Source organism: Urocampus carinirostris, chromosome 7 (genome assembly GCF_059441175.1).
Source record: "Urocampus carinirostris isolate Australia breed hairy pipefish chromosome 7, RoL_Ucar_1.0, whole genome shotgun sequence".
NCBI classification, from domain to species: domain Eukaryota; kingdom Metazoa; phylum Chordata; class Actinopteri; order Syngnathiformes; family Syngnathidae; genus Urocampus; species Urocampus carinirostris.
The window spans coordinates 10,706,646-10,729,502 of NC_142355.1; the positions used below are offsets into that span (position 1 = coordinate 10,706,646).

General features: G+C 37.9%; 2 protein-coding genes across 11 annotated transcripts; one reads left to right on the forward strand and one right to left on the reverse strand.

The window, feature by feature from the left end:
- Window positions 1–1,545: 1,545 nt before the first annotated feature.
- On the reverse strand, window positions 1,546–14,707 carry LOC148362314 (uncharacterized). Of its 7 annotated transcripts, none has more exons than XM_088339713.1 (5): window positions 14,556–14,707; window positions 13,242–13,380; window positions 5,633–6,729; window positions 5,409–5,557; window positions 1,546–2,009 (listed from the first exon to the last, which is right to left on the reverse strand). In XM_088339713.1, exons 3-5 carry the CDS (start codon window positions 6,723–6,725, stop codon window positions 1,866–1,868), a joined length of 1,386 nt encoding a protein of 461 aa, XP_088195839.1. In that variant the 5' UTR covers window positions 6,726–6,729; window positions 13,242–13,380; window positions 14,556–14,707; the 3' UTR covers window positions 1,546–1,865. The 7 variants fall into 7 exon arrangements, with proteins under 7 accessions (XP_088195839.1, XP_088195837.1, XP_088195838.1 ...); XM_088339711.1 differs by having other exon boundaries at window positions 13,224–13,380; window positions 14,556–14,706; XM_088339712.1 differs by lacking the exon at window positions 14,556–14,707 and adding an exon at window positions 13,961–14,545 and having other exon boundaries at window positions 13,224–13,380.
- A 156-nt stretch (window positions 14,708–14,863) lies between these two features.
- On the forward strand, window positions 14,864–18,984 carry pth1a (parathyroid hormone 1a). 4 transcript variants are annotated; one of them, XM_088339215.1, is made up of 3 exons: window positions 14,864–14,995; window positions 15,628–15,729; window positions 17,724–18,984. In XM_088339215.1, exons 2-3 carry the CDS (start codon window positions 15,647–15,649, stop codon window positions 17,995–17,997), a joined length of 357 nt encoding a protein of 118 aa, XP_088195341.1. In that variant the 5' UTR covers window positions 14,864–14,995; window positions 15,628–15,646; the 3' UTR covers window positions 17,998–18,984. The 4 variants fall into 4 exon arrangements, with proteins under 4 accessions (XP_088195341.1, XP_088195340.1, XP_088195339.1 ...); XM_088339214.1 differs by having other exon boundaries at window positions 14,871–15,057; XM_088339213.1 differs by having other exon boundaries at window positions 14,871–15,051.
- The last annotated feature ends 3,873 nt before the right edge of the window (window positions 18,985–22,857 follow it).

A 22,857-nucleotide genomic window follows, 5' to 3' on the forward strand; every position in this document is an offset into this window, starting at 1 on the left:
CAGGAACAAACCAACTCAATCAATAAAGCAAACGTAAGCACATAATTAAAAGTAAAAGTGAATTTTGATATTTTTATTTGTGAGATTTTTTTCAATACACCATGCCTAAAAAAAAAAGAAGACCACTTGAACCGTACTCTGCAATCGAGAAGAAATTCTTGTAGTGTTTTGAAGCCCAAGTGTTTGTTTGCAAGCTCTGAAGATTACACAAGAAAAAAAAATTGAAGATTAAACGCTTCCACGGGTAGGTGGACATATTTTCCATAGGCAAGGCATTTCCCCTGACCCTTCTCAACCACTGATTCTGCCAACACAACGAAAAACCCCCAATTCATTCACAGAAAGTGACCGGACTCTCCAGCTGTATAATAAAGATTTCATTTGTAATCAAAATATTGAAGATTTGCATTTGTTATGTATTATGCGTGTACGAATGAAATTTCGCCCACTATAACCTTACACACCAATTGGAGAACTTTATTTTGAAAAGCATCAACAGAAACTCCAACAGATCACAGGACATGCCTCCGGTGAATGACTCAACATCATTTAAAACGCTCCTCTCTTTCTCTTTTCATTACACACTTCTTCCTAAAAAAGGAGCCTAGGGGCGGTGCATGACTGGCCTTTGTCCCCTCTGGACCACGGGGACAAAAAGGCCCGGATCCAGAGCAGGCCCTTAGGTGAGGAAGCCTTCCGCACGCCAATGACAAAACCTGAATGGCTCGTGGATCAGTCCCTTGCCGAGCCACCTGAAGTCCACAAGATCAGTCTCCAAAAGAGGGAAGAAAGATTCAGCTTTCTCTATGAACCGTGCGGTCTTCCCTTCGGAGCAGGGGTGGTTTGCCATGCCGCCACCCCCCACCTTTTTTCCTCCCTTAATCATTGTCTGACCAAAAGGTATGCAAGAAAAGATAACGCAACAAACTGTTTTCGTGCTGAGTATAAATATTGTTCTGACACGCTAAGAAATAATTTCTCATCATTTACATGAGTTGATTATCTTAAAACTGGTTTATTGATCAGTACTGTTAACCTAGTACTTCTCCCTCCCCCTCGCTAACACCCCAAGTTAATTGTGTCAACAATGTTCTTTATTTTTTAGTATTATTCAATTTTCCTTTGCCCTGTAAATAAGTCGTAGTTTGTTAGAATCAAACCACATTTATTATTTATTGGTGTGCCAAAATTATTTTTCTTTTGAGGTGATCCATCACTACCCATACCAACGAAATTCCAAATTGATAATTCAAAGCGAAAAATACAATAAGTTTGGAGTATTTCTTCCTTCATGATAAATTATACTAGAAAAAAGAAGCTGTTTTGGGAACTAATTCACGTGGGAAAATGTTAGCGCCACCTGACGGCCAAATCGGTAGCCACCAAATTAGATTCTGAACCAAATAAATATAATTCAAAGCAATTTCCTCTACATGCACCCAACGCTGCCTGTCACCATCTATGTCTTCTTCCACTTGTGGATCTGGATGGGAGTCAAGGTCTTCAGGTTTAATTAACTTGTGACATCATGACAAATAAACCATCTTGCCTCAAAATCTCCTTTTTATTGTTTTTAATTTTGCTTTATGTGTAAAAAAAAATGTACGTGTATGAAAGCAGAAAAAAAAATAATATTCTCTTAAAGCAATTAGTTGTACCAGCAAAACATTTCAACTTGAAACATTGAACTATCAAATTCCATCTGAGCCTGACAGAGAAACCAAGTACTTAACTGTTGTTCAGGCATAGCTATAATCCAGGTTAAGTGAACCGCAATTAAACAATAAAAATAAAATTAGTTTTCCAAGAGAATGTTTGTCAACTTCACTTTACTTTTGCTTTGTATTGTCCCTTTCCTGAATATTTCAATGTCCTTTCTTGCCTTTGATGTGTTGTTCAGTGGCTTTGCTCTGAGAAAGTATCACAAGTGGTGATGCGGGTCTTGGTGATAAGTCGCCTTTGGTCTTAAAGTAGAAGGACTCATTCAGCCTTGTCTGCAATGGCTTTACCTGCAAACAAACAGTAAAGTGACAATAATGTAATTTACCGTATTTTCCAGACTACTGGACGCTCATATACCAGAAAATATGGTGGATACAATTGGAAACGCACATTTTAAATTAAGTAATACTGCCTACGGTAACTGTCATGCCTTTGAGAAACCAATAGAGTGGTCTTCCAGTGCCCTCTTGTGGTTAACATGTGAATTCTTTGTTGTTAAAAGGAAACAAAAACAAGCGCAGAGCTTGGACGTCAATTTTCGAATCCTCTTTTGTAGTTTTTCGGGACAATAATTGTCTCCAAGTAGGAAACATATTGTGATTACTTGAATGAAGATTTTTGTTTATGGTAATGTTTTGTACAAAATAACATACTTGTTAAAATGCTTTTAGCATGTTTTAACGTTGCTTAGAATGCATCTATAAAGTAAGTAAGCTAGCAGGTCTTTTTGGTGCTGTTTTCAATTTTACAGTGACCTTATAAGGGTAATGGTTATGTCAGAACCAGGACAAATGGTAGACCCAAACGCGTAACATTTCACTCAAAAGTTTATTGGGATATCGAGGAAACAAACCCCAGCGATCCGGTGCTCGCTGGACGGGGGAGCAAGCAGCTCATGGGATCGGAGCGTGATCGAAATGTAGAAGCGGATTTGCCGTAGCGGGAGATCGGAGCGTGGTCGATTGGGCAAAACGGGTCGATAGCCGGAGCGGGAGATCAGAGCGTGGTCAGTGGTCAAAAACGAGTCAATATCCAGAGACCAACGGGAAATCAGGAACAGACGAGTAGGATACAGATGAAGACGGGACCGATGGGAGCCGGAGTCAAAGTGCTTGCCTTGCATATGCCGAGGTTCGCTGACGGACTGACAAGGAGTGACTGGAGCACTGGGTATAAATAGGAGGGGAATCAATCAGGAAATAAGCAGCAGCTATGCCAAACAAGCGGGCACAGGTGAGTGCAATGAGTAATCATGATACGTTAACGCCAATGTTCAAATAAACAGCAACTTAAGAAAGAAGTGAGGTTATTAGGGACGGTGTTCACTGTCTTTCTAGCTGGCAAAAAAGGGGACAGGACAGCAGAGTAACCATTGATGAATGAATGAATTTTAGTGGTGAAACCAGATGTCATAATGTTAAATCTTCTTCTGCAATTAAAACGCAGCTGATCAAGAGGATTGAAGACATAGATACACCCATAAACAACTGAAAACACATAATGTTCACGAGAAAATGCCTCTTTTGCCTCAGGTTTTAGACATTATATTGCTGTTCTAGAGTGAGAAAAATGTGAAAAGAAAAAATTATCAGAAATTGTAAAATACAGTATATAGCATCATTCAAACAACGTGATCCAAAAATGATTGTTATAATGATGTAAGATATAATCATTTGTTTATATTATTGATAGAATAATTGTATTTTGGAGGAGGATCACTTATAAGCCGTTGGCTTCAACCTGTCCTCTCTGTATTCAGGTGATCTGTTTATTTTGTGTTAGAATAGAATAGAATCTACCTTTATTGTCATTGTTACAAAATGGGTTAACATATTGTGACAACAAAATTGGGCATGACACTCCAGTTTCTCACATTCACAGTGAGGTAAAAAGCCAAGAAGATGAAGGAACAGAGAAGACAAGGTTATAAAACAAAGAGGATACAGGAGGTATTTAGTTATCATTTACATAATATTTACACAAGAAATGTCAGCATGTAGGATGTTACATACAGTTTGGTATCGTAATACAGTTTGGTATCGTTATGTTTGTTGCAACATGATTGAAATGAAAAAAATAACCAGGAAAAAATAAACAAATAAATAAATTAAGATCTATGAAATCAGTTATCTTTATTTAAATATATTTATTTTATGAAACCCTAGCTCTTACTGTAGGTGTAATTCCATGCGCCTTACAGTCCAGTACGCCTAATATATGAAAAATAAATCACAAAAGACTATTTTTCTGGGGGTGAGCCCTATAATCCCGCTCGCCTTATAGTACTGAAAATGGGGTACCGGAAGTTCCGGTTTGAAGCAAATACATTAAAATCTAGCCACAATAAGGACCTTTTCATTAAGGGAGCGGAGCTAATGTGAGAACAGAGTTTTTATTTTTGATAATAAATTCTCTTCTACACAGGGGGCCCAATAAATGTATGCACATTTTGACATTTAATAGCCAATATCCTTTTTTTCTATTTCAGATTTGATTTCCGAGTAAGAATGGCGGGTACTGGGCTTAAATTCGTACAAAAAATTAATCTGAAAACATTTTAGAAATGTTAAAGTTAAATTGAAGTTCAAGTCTTTGCAGGTAGGCTTTATTTTCATATATTGAGAATAATTTCAGAACAATATTGTATTTGTACAAGCGTCAGCCCATTATCCACTGATCATTCTAAACAAAACAAAAACAAATCTGAAATAGAAAAGAAGGTTTTGTTCCTTTATCTCTTTGTTTCATTATCCTCACTGTAAAATGTGGAACTGGAGTCGTCCAATTTCGTTGTTATAATATATCCCATGTTGTAACAATGACAATAAAGGCATATTCTATTCTATTCTATTCTGGGTTTAGAGGCTATATAAAGAGAAAGGCATTGTGGGGAGTAGTTTGGTCATTTAGAAATATATGAATAAACACATGGATGTAATCAACATTGTTCTTCACTTACATTGCTTAGTTTGAGCTAAGTAAAAGCAAAATAAAATGGAACACCTGTGTTCTCATATGTTTAACATTTGTCTCTGATACAGTGACTGCAAGTATTGTGATAATGATATAAGGCCTATTGCCTATGCCCCTAGTGGCTTGGTGGTCAGGATTTTGCACTCAAACGGCCGCTATCCAGGTTGGTTCCGAGTTGCAACCATAGTGGTCAGCGATCAGGGTTGGGTAGGGTTACTTGAACTTGATTACTTTCAATTACTTTTGGATTACTCCAATACCAAATATGCTAACAAAAGACAAAAGAAACTAAATATGAATAAAATTACTCAATTTTGTGCAGGCTTGGGGAGTAACGGAATACATGGAACGGCAAAAATGATGTTGCCAAGCTGTTTGGATTTATTTTCATTTTGTTCCTGTCACATTTTATGTTAGTTTTGCCGGAGATCAAAGCCAGGAGAGAAACCTTACCATGTGTTGTGAGTCATCATTTTATTCATATTTAGTTTCTAGTTAATCCAAAAGTAATTGAAAGTAATCAAGTTAAAGTAACCCTACCCAACCCTGTCAGCGATAAATATCGACGAATCAATTATTGCAGTGGTATGCATTTCCAATTTATTTTTGGTACAAAAGAAGCATCGGTCCATAAGGTGCAAGTTCAAATTTTGAGGCCAATTTGGGGTTTTGGGTGCACGTTATAGTCTGGAAAATACGATACTTGTTCTCACCTGGTTCAATTTGCCATTTTTGCTTCGCCCGTTGTCGTCGCTAGAGGTGCTTGTGTCACTCGATTTGGACTCTGAGTCGGTCAGCAGACTCACAATGGTCTTCCCTTTGCTTTCATTACTCCTGGCCGCCTTTTTCTTCACCTTCAACTCTTTCACAGATGAAACCACAAAAGATGAGGTGTTGTTTTCTCTGTGAGAAGGTTTGACTGTACCCCTCCTCTTACCCTTTTGGACCTCACTGGACATCTTCACATCCAAAAACCTGTCAAGGTCTTTCCTGGCTCTTTGTGGCAAGCTCAGATCCAAAGGCCTGACGATGTCAGGACTTGCAACCTGTCCTTGATATGCGGAGAAAGCCGCGAAGGAAGAGAGTTCTGAAGTGAAGAAGTTTTCGGTCTGGGTGGAGGTGCAGTTTGTGGGTTTTACGCTGGTGTGAGGGAAGCAAGAACACGTCTGCTGGATTTTCTTGTGGGGAAAGTTCTTTGAGTTTACAACTTTTTGTGATCTGATCGAGAAGGTCTCCCTGTGAATCTTTTTCAAATTAGGTTTTGAATAAAAGAACGAGGGTTCGTTTTCCCCTGTTAGGCTTGCTTCTTCAATTTCAAGAGAATATTTCTTTTTCAATTTGTGACACCCACTCCTTGTCTTTTTTGTCTTATTTTTCTTCTTTTTGGTTGGATGTTGAGAAGAATGCCTGTCAACATAGTTTTTGTGATCTAAATGGTTGCGTAACGTCTCTGTTTGTTGCGAAGATATCAAAGTAGCTTTCTCGCTGGTCTCTTCGCTCGAGTCACAGGATTGTCTGAATGTATTTTGGGTGATAAACAAGTCCTGGCTGTTGCTTTCATCCCATGGAATATTTTGTGGTGGAGATTGATGTTCACAATCGTTCTTCAATTCTGTACACTCTTTTGGGAAGCTGGGTGCAGAGTCAAATTTTGAAGTTTCAACAAAAGGGTCGTCTTGAGGCGACTCAAATGCTACCTTATTTTTTCTTTGTTTCTTCTTCTTGGAATCCTGAATTATTTGATCATTTTTTTGCTTCTTTTTTTTCCTTTTAACTTTAATTATCGCCAAATTAGGTTTATATCCTGCTATTTCTGTAGCATTGCTGTCACTTAAACTAGCTGGCAGCTTCTTCTTTTTTTCTTTCTTTGACAAGACGGTATCTTTGAAAGATGATCTTTTCTCTTCCCTGGGGGAGATGCCATCTGTGTTACTTTTTGATTCCTTTTCACTCCTTTTTGATTTAGATTTTTTTCTCTTTCTCACTGATGAAATCTGAGTCTGCCAAATGAATTCAATTTCATCTGACATGGGTCTGTAAAACAGATAAGGCAGGCGTTAGACAGGCATGGAAATAAGTAAAAGGGGTTAAAAAGGTGAAAAGGGTCTGGAGGAAATATGTTTGGGAACACTGTATAACCCAACAGAATATTGAGGTCTGTTGTCCCACACTTTGATTCAGTAACACATACACCTTGGAGATATTGGAGGAATCAATATACGGGATTAAGCCTGGATATGTTTGATATTTTGGCTGAATTTAGCCTCATGTTGGTTGCAAAAAAGCAGGTTAAAATTGGCTCAGCTACTACCGTGATATACTGTATTCTTTACAGCTAGCCTGCTCCAGACCAACATAAAAAACAGGCAAAGAATATCTCCAGAGATACATCTGGCACTACTACTATCAATCGTGTGAAAAATTCACAGGTTTTATAGCATCTCCATGGATTTACTTAACATGTTGTATCATGTTAATTATCCTGCATTAATGCACACAGGGAAAACTGTTTCATTAAACTTTGTTGACTGTATAACTGAAAGTCATTAAGAGTCACCCATGTAGCACATCTATTGCTGTCATTCAATTAAATGCCTTGTTGAGTTTATCAACTGCTCTTTTGTTGAATAAAAGCAACAAGAACGAATATTGAATTATTTCCACTACAGTTTTTTTTACTCTTGAAAACTCATGCAGACTGGAAAACGACAAAAAAATAGCATAAAAAAGACTAATATAAATGCTTACTGTATTGTAATGATCTAAAAGACATTGGGTTATTTTATGAAAATGTTCACCTTAAAATGGGAATTTAGTTGTTAAATTTCATATCCATTATAGAAAGGAGCTAAAGCTCATATAAACTTCCTCAAAGACCCCCTAATTACTTTTTTTTTTTTCATTGCCTTCACCAGGGCGTCTGACTTTTATTTATTGAGGTTTCCTGAATGGTTTTTAGCAAATACAGCTTTGGTGACATCTAGTGGACATATTCAGAACTGCAGGTAAATACTGTGAGGCGTTATTGATCATATTTTGTAACTATCGTTACAACATGGTGCGTTACTTTGTTACTTTTTAAAAGCAGATCGTGAATCACAACGTCTACTGCAATTGGGCAGTTGCTCCTTCGCTCATCAAGTCACATACTACCTTCCCTTCACCAGCATCACAACACTGAATACAACATACAAAGTTGGTATGTTTAGTACTACAACTGAATACAGTTATAGTGGCGTTGCCTCAAGCAAAGAGTACGAACCCAAGTAATTTCTCCCTACTGATAGTTTAATATTCTCCCTGCTGTATATACTCGCATGTGAGCCAAATTTACAACGACAGAAAGAAATACTAAAATCAGGGGGCCTGCTCATATGCACACATTTGGTCTTGTGTCACCGGTGGCGAATGGTAGGCAGTGCCTGGGGAAGGGGGCGTGGCTTATACAGGAACAACAATGTCAACGGGGCAAACATATACAAAAAAAACGTCTTGGACATTACCCAGAAATCGAGAAGGAAATATTCGAGGGTTTGAACACAAAAGACAAAATGGATATGGTGTGTCTCAACTGTTATTTTGAAAAAAATATTGAGGCCTCAACCGTTCCAGTTTGGTGTAAACATTTTCTCGTACTTCTTTATTATGTAGCTATTTTTAATCGGTTTTAAGGGGTCTCTATACGGTATTTACGGTCATTTGTACTTAGGTAAGGGCAGCACGGCAGGGCAGTGGTTAGCGCGTGTGCGACACGGTTCTGAGGTCACGAGATCGAACCTTCCTGTGTGGAGTTAGCATGTTATCCCCGTGCATGCGTTGGTTTCCTCCGGGCACTCCGTTTTCCTCCCACATTAACAAAAAATGCATGTCAGGTTAATTGGCTGGTCCAAATTGTCCCTAGGTCTGAATGAGGGAGTGTATGCCCTGTGACTGGCTGTCAACCATTTCAGTGTGTCCCCGCCCACTGCCCGGAGATGGCTGGGATGCGATCCAGCGCCCCCGCGATCCTACTGAGGATAAGCGGTGCAGATAATGGATGGATAGATGCACTTAGGTAGTTACTTTCAGAGTAATGCGCTACATTTGGGTGTCAGTAATCTGAGGGCTACATAATTACGTTTTAAATTTCAGTAAAGTGCCCAATACTGTTGATAAACATGGCGGATTATATTGTCAACACTAGCAGACAGGGGCGATTGTAGCTTTGGGTGTGTTAAGAATCCAGAGTTTCTCGCTGGCTCAAAACTTTTTTTTCATTTCACTTGAAGTGATACAACATGTAAAGTTAAATTATGATAAAACTTTAATTAAAATATTTTGCTCGAGGTTTTTTAATTTAAAAGGTCGTTTTTATTAATTGAATGTTCATTTTAAGGCCGCTTTTTATTAATTGAATGTTTGTTATAGGCAATTTTTATTAACTGAATGTCTTTTTTAATCGAATAATGGCACTATTAGACTTCCTTAATAACATAGTCTCAAGGTAATACACCGGAGCCCCCACAGACTCCGCGGCTATGCCGCAATTGACACTAGCCAAGCGAAAAAGAGGAGTGAGAGCGGTGCTAGGAATCAAATGGACTGAACCGTTTCAAGGAGTTGGAGTATTATATTTCCGAAGCAGAGGTGTTTATATTTTTATTTTGTTTTACTTTTTATATTTTAGCTAGCAATTATTTTTCATTATACTTAAGCCTATCCTGTCCTTTATAAAGGAAAAGAGAGTTTTAAAAATGCTATCATGCCCCAGAGCTGTGGGATGCTCTTCCCTCTGAGATTCGATCTACAACCTCAGTGGAACTGTTTAAATCTAGGCTTAAAACACACTTATAAACTATAGCAGGGGTGGCAAATACGTGGCTCTAGAGCCATCATATTTTCATATACTGTGGCTCTTTGCCTTGTTTCATGTTTATTTTTTTTATATTATTTGTTTTTTTTATCCTTGAAACCAACACAAGAACAATACTTGTTGTATTGTAAGGAGAGGAGTGTGTTATGGGAAATAATATGCTTTTAATTGTGTGTGTTTGTGTGTGTCTGTCTGTCATGGCAGGTCAGTGCGTGGTGTGGCTCTTTGACTCTCAGTTAAAAATGTCGGCTCTTTGTGTCAAACTTGTTCGCCACCCCTGTTCTATAGCTTATGAATTAGCTATGTTTCATGTTGACAATGTTTGTGTATTGTTAGTTAATGCTACATCCATTGCAACCTGGTCATCCTTATTATTTTATATCATACTTTGATGATGATGTGCTGTGGAATGCTCCTCCCCCTGAGATTCGATCTGCAACCTCGGTGGAACTGTTTAAATCTAGGCCTAAAACACACTTTTAGTCTATAGCATACGAATAATCGAGGGCAGCACGACGGCGCAGTGGTTAGCGTTAGGTCTTGGGAACCTCCTTTGTGGGTTCAAGTCCAGCTACCGGACTTCCTGTGCAGAGTTTGTATGATCTCCCCGTACTTGCGTGGGTTTCCTCCGGGCACTCCGGTTTCCTCCCAAATTCCAAAGACATGCATTTCAGGTGGATTGGCCGGTCCAAATTGTCCCTAGGTGTGAATGAGCGAGCGAGTTGTCTGTCCCTGTGTGCCCTGCGACTGGCTGGAAATCAGTTCAGGGTGTCCCCTGTCCACTGCACGATGATTGCTGGGAGGGGCTCCAGCACCCCCGCGACCCTACTGAGGATAAGCGGTGCAGATAATGAGATGAGATGAGAGATGAATAACTGATATTTTATGTTGACAATATCTGTGTATTATTTGTTATTGCAACATCCTTTGCAGATTGGTCATCCTGGAAGGGGGATTACTCGTTTTCTTCATGTTGAGGTTTTTGAGGTTATCCTTGCCCTCATCTAGGTTTAAGATCAGGGGATGGTGTAATGATAGTCTGAAGTTTGCAATAATCAGCAGCTCTTTGAGACTCATTGTGATTGAAGGCTCTACAAAAAAACATGACTTGACTTGACAATAATTTTGTGGGAGGCCTGGTTTGAATTTGAGGGTGCTTGAGCGCCCTTAAAAGCAGGCTGGTTACGCTCATGCTACCAGTTTTTATTTTTGTGATCAGATAACTTTCAGTGTACCGGTAAATATAATTATTTGGTGAACAGCTCGATGTTACGCTAGGTATGTGCATGCATTTTGGTTAAGAATTGACTTTATTTTAGGGTAGAGTAAAGTATGCTACTATTCCTTTTTTTACATCAAGAAAACACTACAGTGATGCTAACTGAAGACTAATACAAGTGCAATAATCAAGCAGAAGACAAAAACCTTCGGTTGTAACCTTAAGCCGAGTCTATAACGTGAATGTTAAGCCTAATCATGAAACGATAGGAACTGGAGAAAACATCGACGTAGTTTAAGTGAACGTAATAAATGGACATATTTAGTATGAAAACAAATCGTACTTTCAAACATATTTAAAATATGCAACCCTCAAGTCGTATCACTCACTTGTTTCACGATGAATAATGTAACGTACCTGAATATTTTGGGGAAAGAAAGTTTAAATTCAATTGAGCTTGAGCGGCGTGCGCTTTTGAAGTGTTGCGGTTTCCCACTCGTGCGTTGCATTCAAGAACATAACGTAATTTACAGGTTTCCTATTACCGTACTTCGAATAAGAAGGGGTCTGTTGACTGTATAACACAGTATTATACTGTTTTACACACTCAGGAGCAACATTTTTATTATATTTTTTGTGTTTATCTGCTGTTAAAAATGTCGAAAAAAATTTTAAACGTCATATTGTCAGATATAACATAATTGTGAATATGCTTAATTGCTGTTATGATTGTCGAGAAAAAATGTTCAAACCTCACATTGTTTATTTGCTGTTAATAGTGTCGATAAAAGTGTTCAAAAAACAACTTTACAGCCAAAAATGTCTGAGTAAGAAAAAAAGAGCAAGTGTTTATGATCGAGGTCATTTCTAACAGAAGATATTAAATTTTTTTATAACGTAAGCTAAATGCTCCCTCTGGCCGCTAGAGGGGAGTGTTAAGTATGTACAGCGTGGGGTTTCTGTTCAGCTATAAAACTGCATTCACTCAACTGCATACCTGTTAAGCTGTACGTTTTTGCCGTACAAAGTACGTTTAGTATGCATTTTAAGACGTGTACGACGTACAAGAAAATCTGTACGGAAAAACGCAAATTTGTCATTTATGGGTACCATCCGGTATACACCCACTATCACGAAAGGGCAAATCAATCAAGTCAAACGAGTTCGAGTTGTGTAGTGAGAGGAAGTCCGTCCCTTTTTAGAGAAACGGCTTTTTCGGCTCAACTCATTAAAGATAGCCTCTCAAACGGCTCGCTTGCTTTGATGCATTATATTATGAATTACTATGTTGTATAAAGAAGTTAAGAAAAAAGGAAGTACAAGAGGAGAAAATTAAAAAAATATAGGTTTGTGGTTATCCCTTTAATCAGTATATTACCAACAATAATTTAATGCAGAAAATGAATGAATAATTTGAATAAGAAAATGTATTATTCTACTTAATTATATTTGCATGTATTTTTTCCTTCTACAGTGAATGTCCAAGCTACTTCATTTTTGAACTTCTTTTATGATAAACCTCATTCATGTCAAGTACCTCAGTATCTCACAAGAAAATGTTCATTAACAATATATATAACAAAACACATGTATAATATAACATGTTAAACTACATAAACACGTTTGAAAAAAATATATGGTATAAGATTATTTTGTATTTGTAAGGGAAAAAACGATAGTTTGTAAGGGCATGGAGCCCTGGAGCTTGACAGGTATGCAACTGTTAAAATGAACTTGTAAACAAAGCCGTTTGTGAATAAATGTGTTGTGTTTAGAAAATATCCTTTGTCATTCGTGATTAAAACATGTAGAGTAGATTACTCATGTACGCTGAAAAACAAAGCTAAAATTTTGGCGACATTCTTTTACTATTTTTGCCCGCCAGAGCCAAAATGAGTTGGACATCCCGGATCTAGACTGTGAACTTTAATATAGATCATGCAGCCCGTTAGGCTTTTTCATCTAGCCTGCGAAACAAAAATATTAATTATATAATGATAATATGAATTAGATGGTAAATCATCACTGGATCAGCAAAGGATGGGGGTGCATTGTTGACCTAATACAGCAGGAGTGGCAGTCCAACTTTGAATGGCATGAGAAAAGACTTGTTCGTTGACTTTAGTTTTTAGAGTTGCAGTTTACAAAAACAGCATGATCAGTTTTAGATTTACTTGAATGCCGAATCCCTTTGTAAGTGTAAAGGGGAAATGGTAAGTGTTTGCTATCAATGTCTACTGTTTACTACTTCTGTTGCTAGCTAACTAGTTCTTTTATAGTAATATTTATAACAATAATAATAACATTACTATTTGTTGTCCCACCAACAGTAATGATGTATTTAATCATACTTAGAATGAACCTGAGTCCACTGTGTTAGTACTAGATCATTCAGGGTATAAATGACATGGGAAAGGGCATTATCATTTGTTTCCTCGTCACAATATTTTTACTCACCGTATTACGTTGTCTAACCTCTTTATCCTGGTCAATCATTGTACAAGAGGTGTTCTGGATGGACTCATTCCCATAATGCTCCTTCATGGTGCCACGATGCTGAACGTTGTAATGGAGATTTCCTTTTTCCTCCAGGCATGGCGTATCGCTATGATAACTTTACCAATAAAAACACCAAAATTCAGCTCACTGTTACCGTAAATTTGGTGCACTCATTCGTCCTATTGATTTCCCGTAGGTCTGTTGTTCTTGTAAAAGCCACGCCCCCTTGTACACACACTTCTAAGTTCCTACCATTCACTACTGATGACACTCAGTAGAACATGTGCATATAAGCTGACTCCCTGATTTCAGTATTTTATTTTACAGTTATAAATTAAGCTTAGATGCAAGTATATACAGTGGAACCTCGGTTCTCGACCATAATCCGTTCCAGAACCCTGTTCGAAAATCGATTTGTTCGATCAACGAAAATCGTTTTTCCCATTAAAAGTAATGTAAAATCGTTTTAATCCGTTCCAACCCCCTGAATGTTTACCATGAACGTAAACATGAAGCTAACCCAGGCTAATCATACGTTCGCGTTAGCGTAATCTTTCGTGCGAAAGATTACGCTAACATGAACGTGTAAAAATAAAAAAATCAGGCCGTTTACACGTCATTTAGCACCCGGGTCTCCACAAAAAGTGGTGAGCGGTGAAAGGATAAAGAAAAGAATTATGAATAGGATGTCTTACCTTTGTGGTGCTCAGCAGAAGCCATGCTGTATGTATAGCAAGATCGGAAACTTGCACACCTTCTTCGTTTTGCTATTATTTCTTTCTTAAATGCAATAGTTGTACGCACTACTCTTCTTTTTTCACCTGTAGCAACTTTGCTGCTTGCACCGACCTTCTTCGGAGGCATAATTAGGGGCTAAAACACTCCGTTCACTGATATTAAAAGCGAAAAGAAGTGCGCGCGCACGTCATAACAGTTCTTCACGAGGGGTGGGGGCAATTTACACGATCTACACCCGTACGCCGCTCAGCATCGCACCCTAGCGTACCGGCGTTCGAACTCCGATTTTTTTGAACGAAAAGCGAAGCAAGAATTTCTCGAAATTTTGGGTCGAGAACCGATTTGTTCCAACTGAGAGGCGTTTGATAACCGAGGTTCCACTGTACGGTAGGGAGAATATCTACTTGAGGAGAAATGTAACGTTTTCGACTCCAAAACTGTTTTCAGTTGTATTTTGTAAATTAAAACAGAATATGCCATGTGGAAGGAGGAATGAATGTGACAACGTAAGTAATTTATGATCTGCATTTACCAAGTAGCGGAGTGACGCACCAGGTAAAATGTTATTATTATGGCGTTACAGTATACAGAGAAAAGTAGTTGCTTCCCAGTAACATCTTCCGTCCCAACACTGATAATATCTGATTACAATCGAACAAGGAAGGTATGTTTAATGTAAATCCACCTTACAATACATCCGCATGAACACACGCACAAATTCCTCAACGATAATAAAGACAGTGACGATCTACGGGATTACCCTTTGACGCCACCAGCAAACCCTACTCTCACACTCTTTCATTCAAGACTTATTCTCTGACGTCAGATCAGTGTAAAAGTTCCTTTTTGGGAAGCAAACTGTTTAAACAATACTAATTCTTGAGTAAAGACTCAACGTAACCACGGAGACTTCCTAATGGTCAACAGCAGTTATAAATCCATCCACACCCGGCAACTATTGTTGCGCGGAAGGTTAAGAGTCTGATTAAAAGGTCGGATGTGAACAAATTGAAATGGAAAGTCCACGTGGAATAAAGTTTTGCGTTCGGTAAAAGTATGAATTTAACACACAAAAACCTTGCACTGGGTAAAAAATATATTTAAAAAATAATTGGGGAAAAATAAGTGTTACTCTATTAAAGGCATATATTTCAACAACGCTTTAGGGTCTTGGACCCTAAATGTTTGTGTCCTTTCGTTTATGGGTTGTGTTTGAGTATTTTTGGTTCGCTATGAGGATGGTAAAAAGCCCAAAGCGAAAAAAGAGGTGTTGTCATTCCTGGGCTGCGGTGTGACATCATCAGGACTAATAGCAGCAAGTCATCAATGGCTGGGCCAACTGGCTATAAAAGGAACACCAGTCTTGTGCTAATCTCACTGATAGTAGCCAAACAAAGTAGAATTTGACGATGATTGTATCTCTCTAATACTTTTGGACTCGGGATATTCTCCATTAGGTATGTTAAACTAATTTTGCCAAGTAATCCTTTAAAGGAGTTTTTTTCAGAGGTCCTATCTTTTTTGTATTCCTTATTTTTGCTACTGAATAGTCAATGATATGCATGCATATGCAGCGACATTTAATTTGTGTTGGTTTGTGATTGTTTACGCTCTCTTTTCACAGGTTATCAAGTTAGATCATCATGAGAAGTTTTCAGTGTAAAGTGCTTTTGAGCAGTCTTTGCATTTTGCATCTCTTCTTTGTCACATTTGGGCACCCGCTCAGGTAAACTTCCATTCCCTATATATTCAAATAGCTTAAGTATGCCCTGGTATTTTCATTCAGACTAGGGATGGGCAAATTTTTGAGTAATGGGTCGCATTGGTTTGCAGAAATTGCATGGGGGCCTGTAAAAGAAGAATTACTGACTAATACATTTAATGCTTTGTATATGCTGATCGTCTAAAATCCGAAACAATACACGAGGAAAGAAGATAATATAAGCCATTATTTTTTCTGGTTTACTTTTACCATCAAGTTATGTTTTATTGCATATTTGTTCATAAAGGTACCATTTCCTTTTTTAAAACATACAAAATATACCAAAATTATATATTTATTTGCAAATAAAAACTTCACTTGTATTTAAAAGTAATAGCAAAACAATATCTCCCTTTTTTAATTTGCATTGAAAAACTCAATGTATTGGGGCTATTTCAGAAGTGTTTTGTTGCATGAAATTTAATATCTAGATAAATAAAATTGATCTTTAAAAAAAGCAAGTAACAGAAAAATGCACTAAGCTATTTGAATGTTTGCCATTAGTTCTATGAAAAAAACATGTTTTTATGGGAAGTGTGAAAGGACACAGGATAAGAAAGACAACAAAGATAACATAACATTTTTATATTAGTCATTTTTAACATATGTCTTAGCATTATTTCCAATGATTTATTTAATATTTAAAAATTAATTTTCTTCTTTTTATTTTTATTTTTTAAATAAAATTCTTTACCTGAAATTGGGAATTTCTCTTTTAAATTTCGTATCTATTATTACAGGCTCGGAGACAGTTTCTTCCCCAGGGCCATCACCACCCTAAACAAGCACGCAAAACTGTGAAAATATATATTTGGGAATTTCTTTTGTTTTTGCTAAATGTGATTGCACAATTTTTCAGTTACGATGCGTTATTATTTCATTGCACTGTTATTATAACTGAGGCTAGTTTTTAAGAACTACTTTGTAAATACTTTTGCCTATTTATCCTGACAGTCTTTTATCTTGTTTTTCTCTTTAAAATATTCATTACATCAGTGGTGCTTTTTACGTAAATTGTGATCTACTGGTGGATCCCAGAGGTAGTACTGGTAGATCATGGGAAACTGTATTCAGTGGTTTATATTTCTAGGGACACACCGCCATCTAACGGTCAAATGCTGCATGTTAGCATTACATTGTTAATTTTAATTTCTTTGCAACATCACTGGCCTTGAAAAAAAGTCTGACTTAAAGTTTTAATATTGGACTGTTTTATTTTGAGAAAACACATTTGATTTATTTAGGCTTGCATTGAGAAATAATTTCAGGATTCAATTACAGAAGTTAGAAATGGTCCAAAATCCGAAATCTTCATTTGATTTACTTAGTTTTTACTTCAGCCAAAGAATGTAAATAGAATCCTTAAATCATTCCGAAATATTTGATTGTTTTGCAGTTTCCGTAAAAGTAAGAATATTTCGACTTGCTCATTTTTAAGTAGCTCGTATACTGTAAAAGTGTGAGCACCCCTGCATTATATATTTACCCTGGAGTCCCATGTCTAATCTCATGCATCCAATGTTCACAACGTTGATATCAATGACCATAAAGACAATTTAATTCCATTCATAACATCGAATAGAGCTATATATTTTTTAAACCTCTGCAAAAACACCCAGGTGCTATTTTGAAATTGTGTATTTTCTAATCGAGGTATGTGCAATCAAATTGGGATAAACAGCTCATGCATCCGTGACTGCCGTTTTAAGTCAAATAACATCAGAATGGGTGTTTCCTCAAATGTTCTCTGGTTGATAAATGTTAGTCGGCAAGTTGTTGGGAGTGGCGCTTAACTTTGGTGGATCCTCATATTTAAAACTGCGAGTTATTGTTTCACGTGATTGCGGCCGATTTTTCTCTTGTGCTTCTCTCGGAAATGTAGTTTGCCCATCCTTGTTTTAGACAAATGATCAACATCAAGAACGGGGAAAGTAACCTCTACGTCTTATGTTGTCTAGGAAAAGGACAGTGAGTGAGGTCCAGCTCATGCACAACCTTGGGGAGCACAAGCAAGTGCTGGATCGCCGCGATTGGCTGCAAGTGAAGCTGCGAGGCATCCACACTGCCCCGAGCCGCAGCCGATTGGATGGGGGCCGGCCAATCAGGTTATCTCCGGACGAGATGCAGGAACTCAACGTCCTGACAACGGGGGAGCTCAAGGAAGCGTTGGAAATATTGGAAAATTTGCTCAACTCAACACAGCGTCAGCCCACAGAAGACAACCAGACCTGAACTGAAATCATTCAAATCGATATTGCTTTTTGACCATACCTCTTGGGGAAATAATTTATATTGTAAAATTATTTATTACATTCTATTTATGATCCGAAGCAGGTGTGGGCAAACTAGGGCCCACGGGCCAGATAAGGCCAGCCAACAGATAGAATCTGGCTGCGAGACAATGCTGAGAGAAGCAAAAGAGAAAAATAAAGGCGCAACACGTCAGGTCAATGACCTGTAGTTTGAAAATGTCCACTAAATAAACAACCCAGTGTAGCTGTTTTTTGCTGACTAAGGCAATACGGATGCACTCCTATGGATTTCTTAGCCTGTGTCCCTGGGTGTAACCCCATTAAATACAATATTTTTCATTAGCCTCATGACCAACATTCAAATATCTGGCTAAGTTTTTGTACCAATTTATTTATCATGCTCTACATTTCATTCAATAAAACACTTCTGAAGTAGTCCTATTGCTTTGAGTTGTTAAATTTAAATCATTTAATTTAGTGCCCTAAAAAGGGTGATAATAATTATATGATTTAAAATTTGTATTTGTGAATACATATATTGATTCGTATATTTTGATTGTCTCAAAACAAAATGGATGAAATGGTACCCTGTGAATAAAAAGACAATGAAACATAACTTATGAAGGTAAATGCAAAAGAGAAACAAAATTAGATACGTCATTCAGCCATTTTTTCCTTCGAATATTTTTCATTGTAATGTAGCCACCGACTCAAAAAACCTGCTCACCCCTGAGCTGCAAACCAATAGGCAATATGTTGAGGACAGTTTTGAGTAGGCACTTTATTCCTTTCTATTTATTTCCAATATGAAAGATGGAAGTAGAATGAAAAATTGTAGCAACTGTATTCAGGTTTTTTCATGAAGCCTATTGTAAAGATTGTACTGATATTTTCCCTTTGATCTGGGACACACTAGATGGTGCTGTATTGCGTAGTGCAACTGAAAACAAGTGCTAAAAAGCACAAGGAGACATTTCACAAGGTATTATTTGACCACTAGATGACCAGGGTTGGGTAGGGTTACTTTAACTTGATTACTTTCAATTACTTTTGGATTACTCTAATACCAAATATGCTAATAAAAGACAAAAGAAACTAAATATGAATAAAATTACTAAATTTTGTGCAGGCTTGGGGAGTAACGGAATACATGGAACGGCAAAAATGATTTTGGCAAGCTGTTTGGATTTATTTTCATTTTGTTTCTGTCGCATTTTATGTTAGTTTTGCAGGAGATCAAAGAGATCAAAGCCAGGAGAGAAAGCTTACCATGTGTTGTGAGTCATAATTGTATTCATATTTAGTTTCTTTTGTCTTTTATTAGCATATTTGGTATTGGAGTAATCCAAAAGTAATTGAAAGTAATCAAGTTAAAGTAACCTTACCCAACCCTGTAGATGACGTTATATTAATACACCCTGTCTCTTTAAACGTTGTGATACAACTTGTGTTTATCAAGTGGCATTTGAAATGTTTTCTTTTAAGAAATGTTATACATCTGAAACAAAAAGACAAAAGTTTCAGGAGTTTTTTCTGTATTACTTAGAGGGTCTGTGTTTATTATTTGACCACTGCATGCCGCTATATTGCTTAGTGCAACTGAAAACGAGTTCTAAAAAGCACGAGGAAAAATACAAACTACGGAGACTTAAATTCAAGTCAAGTCCTGTTTATTTGTAAAGTCCTAAATCACAAAGAGTCTCAAAGGGCTGCACAGACCGCAGATTAGTGCAATAAGACATCTTACAACCAATGCAGTAGGGATAAAATGTGACCTAAGCAAAATTGTCAAGGGATTTCCCAATCCCCAATTTTTACTGTATTTGTTTACTTGTCTGCATAATAACGCCGTTCCTCATTTGAACTAGGGTGACAATTGAAATAAAAACATGCCATAATATGTTTGTCAGCGTGCATTTCAACGTTCTATCTTTACTTGAGTGAAAGTCAAATAAAGATCCTTTAAACTTATTTTAGTCTATACCTGCAAATGCAATATAATAATCAAGTTTGAATTGCTTAAAACAAGCTTGAGAACAATTAAACAGTGTTAAAGTCAACTCAAGTTTATTTATGCAGCACTTAATCACAAAAAGACTCAGAAGGTTGTACAGGCGACTATGTAAACTATATAAAAACGTTTTATAAGTAATAATTGGTATGATTAGTGTATCTTTGGGCCACCACGGCAGCGCAGTGGTTAGCGCGTGTGCGGCACAGTTCTAAGGTCTTGGGAACCTCCTGTGTGGGTTCAAATCCAGCTACGGAGTTTGTATGTTCTCCTCGTGCTTGCGTGGGTTTTCTACGGGCACTCCGGTTTGCTCCCACATTCCAAAGACATGCATTTCAGGTGGATTGGCCGGTCCAAATTGTCCCTAGGTGTGAATGAGCGAGCGAGTTGTCTGTCCCTGTGTGCCCTGCGATTGGCTGGCAACCAGTTCAGGGTGTCCCCTGCCCACTGCCCGATGATTGCTGGGATGGGCTCCAGCACAGCTAATGAGATGAGATGAGATGAGTGTATCTTTGTCTATTTTCTTACTGAATTTTTTTTGTACCACGAGGGGGCTCAACATTTTACACCCTGTGTCTTTACGTATTATTATTGTTTACGGACATATTTTATTCATATTTTTACTATAACACTATGTATTTATTTATTATGAAATTTCCAAAAGTGATGCAGAAAACCCGGAACCCATATTTTTGTGCTCCATATTTTAACTTGAAGCTAAAATAAATGCTAAATATTCATGCGAAACACTTCTTAATGAACCTACTCCTGTATTCAGTTTTGGATTATTCTTTAAACACAGTGAGCAAACTACGTGATTTTTCATCTATTTTTGTTTTTTTGCCAAGCCTTTCGGGAGGTTTTTGGTTTAGTCGCATCATGTAGCAACAAGATGGAGGATAATTTTGTCAGCTCCCTCTCGGTGAGGATCATGTTAGGTGAAATGAATGCACATTTTTCGTCCTATAAGTAATTTAGAAAAAAATAACCAGATTTACCAAATATTATGTATCTTCTGTAGTTTACCACGAAATTACAAAACGGGCTTTTTCGTTTGGCACCGTTTGCTGCGGGCTTCCTTATTGGTTCCCCGCCCTACTTAAGCTCCGTCCTTTCACTCACCTGTTGTCAGTCCGTCAGCGAACCTCTGTTTTCACAAGGCAAGCATTTTTGACTCTGATTCCTGTTCGATCCCGCTTTTTCACCCGTTTTCAACCCATCCGTTCCTGATTTCCCCGTTTGTCTCCGGCTTCGACCCGTTTTTTACCCCGACCACGTTTTGATCTACCGTTTCGGCCGACGACTCGTTTTTTGACCCCGACCACATTCTGCTCTCCCGTCCGGCTAACCTCCTGTTTTTCCGTCTATTACACCATGATCTCCCGCTCCGGATAATCTACATCCGCATTCGGAACACGTTCCGATTCTATGAGCGGCTTGCTTCCCGCGTCCAGTGAGCACCGGATCGCGGGCGCTGCCTTTCCTCTAAATCTTAATAAACTTGGGATTAAGGTTACGCATCTGGGTCCTACTTCCGTTCTGGTCGTGACAATCTACTATACAAGTCAATATTATTTTTTGATCACCTTTTAAGTGAGATAACCCAGACGTTTATCAATAGTTTTCAGTGACAATGACATCTAATGGACAACTCAAGCCATTGCCACATTGCCGAGATAGAGCCTACCGCAGCAAACTCGTTTGACTTGATTGATTTGCCGTTTCATGATAGTCGGTGTATACCGGATGCTACCCATAATTGACAAATTTGCGTTTTTCCGTACAGATTTTCTTGTACGTCGTACATGTCTTAAAATGCATAATAAACGTACTTTGTACGACAAAAACGTACAGGTTGACAGGTATGCAACTGGCTTGCCAGCAGGGTTGAGTAGGGTTACTTTAACTGGATTACTTTCAATTACTTTTGGATTACTCCAATATCAAATATGCTAATGAAAGACAAAAGAAACTAAATATGAATCAAATGACTAAATTTTGTGCAGGCTCGGGGAGTAACGGAATACATGGAACGGCAAAAATGATGTTGGCAAGCTGTTTGGATTTATTTTCATTTTCTTTCTGTCGCATTTTATGTGTGCGGCACAGTTCTGAGGTCGTGGGAACCTCCTGCGTGGGTTCAAATCCAGCTTCCGGCCTTACTGTGCGGAGTTTGTATGTTCTCCCGTGCTCCTGTGGGTTTCCTCCCACATTCCAAAGACATGCATTTCAGGTGAATTGGCCGGTCCAACTTGTCCCTAGGTGTGATTGAGTGAGTGAGTTGTCTGTCCACGTGTGCCCTGCAATTGGCTAGCACCCATTTCAGGGTATCCCCTGCCCACTGCCCGGAGATGGCTGGGATGGGCTCCATCCACCCACCGTTTTTTTTTTTGTTTGTTTTTTTTGAACAATTTTATTGACACTATTAACAGCAAAGGTTTGGACATTTTTCCTCGACACATTTAACAACAATTAAGCATATTCACAATTTCGTTATATCTAACAATATGACGTGTGAACAATTTTTGTCGATTCCTGAATTAGTTTTTGGTTAGAACAATTTTATTGACACTATTAACAGCAAAATAAACAATGTGAGGTTTGAACAATTTTTCTCGATAATTTTAGCAGCAATTAAGCATATTTACAATTTCGTTATATCTGACAATATGACATTTTAGGGGTTTTTAAGGGTTATTGATCTATCTTCGTTATTCATTATCCATTATCCGTTATCGGTCAGTTCATAATACGCTACAAAGCCTAGGAGCCGGGACACTTACTCTCAGCCAAAAGGCCAAGCTAAGGTCCTAGCCCTAAAGCCTTGCT

Bases quoted from the DNA above. Each gene is read 5' to 3' on its own strand.
- pth1a (XM_088339215.1), top strand. From the start codon at position 15,647: ATGAGAAGTTTTCAGTGTAAAGTGCTTTTGAGCAGTCTTTGCATTTTG. The intron at 15,730-17,723 runs GTAAACTTCCAT...TATGTTGTCTAG, and splicing joins ACATTTGGGCACCCGCTCAG to GAAAAGGACAGTGAGTGAGG.
- LOC148362314 (XM_088339716.1), bottom strand. From the start codon at position 6,725: ATGTCAGATGAAATTGAATTCATTTGGCAGACTCAGATTTCATCAGTG. The intron at 5,558-5,632 runs GTAAGAGGAGGG...CATCTGTGAAAG, and splicing joins GTCCAGTGAGGTCCAAAAGG to AGTTGAAGGTGAAGAAAAAG. The intron at 2,010-5,408 runs GTGAGAACAAGT...GTTTGTTTGCAG, and splicing joins AAAATGGCAAATTGAACCAG to GTAAAGCCATTGCAGACAAG.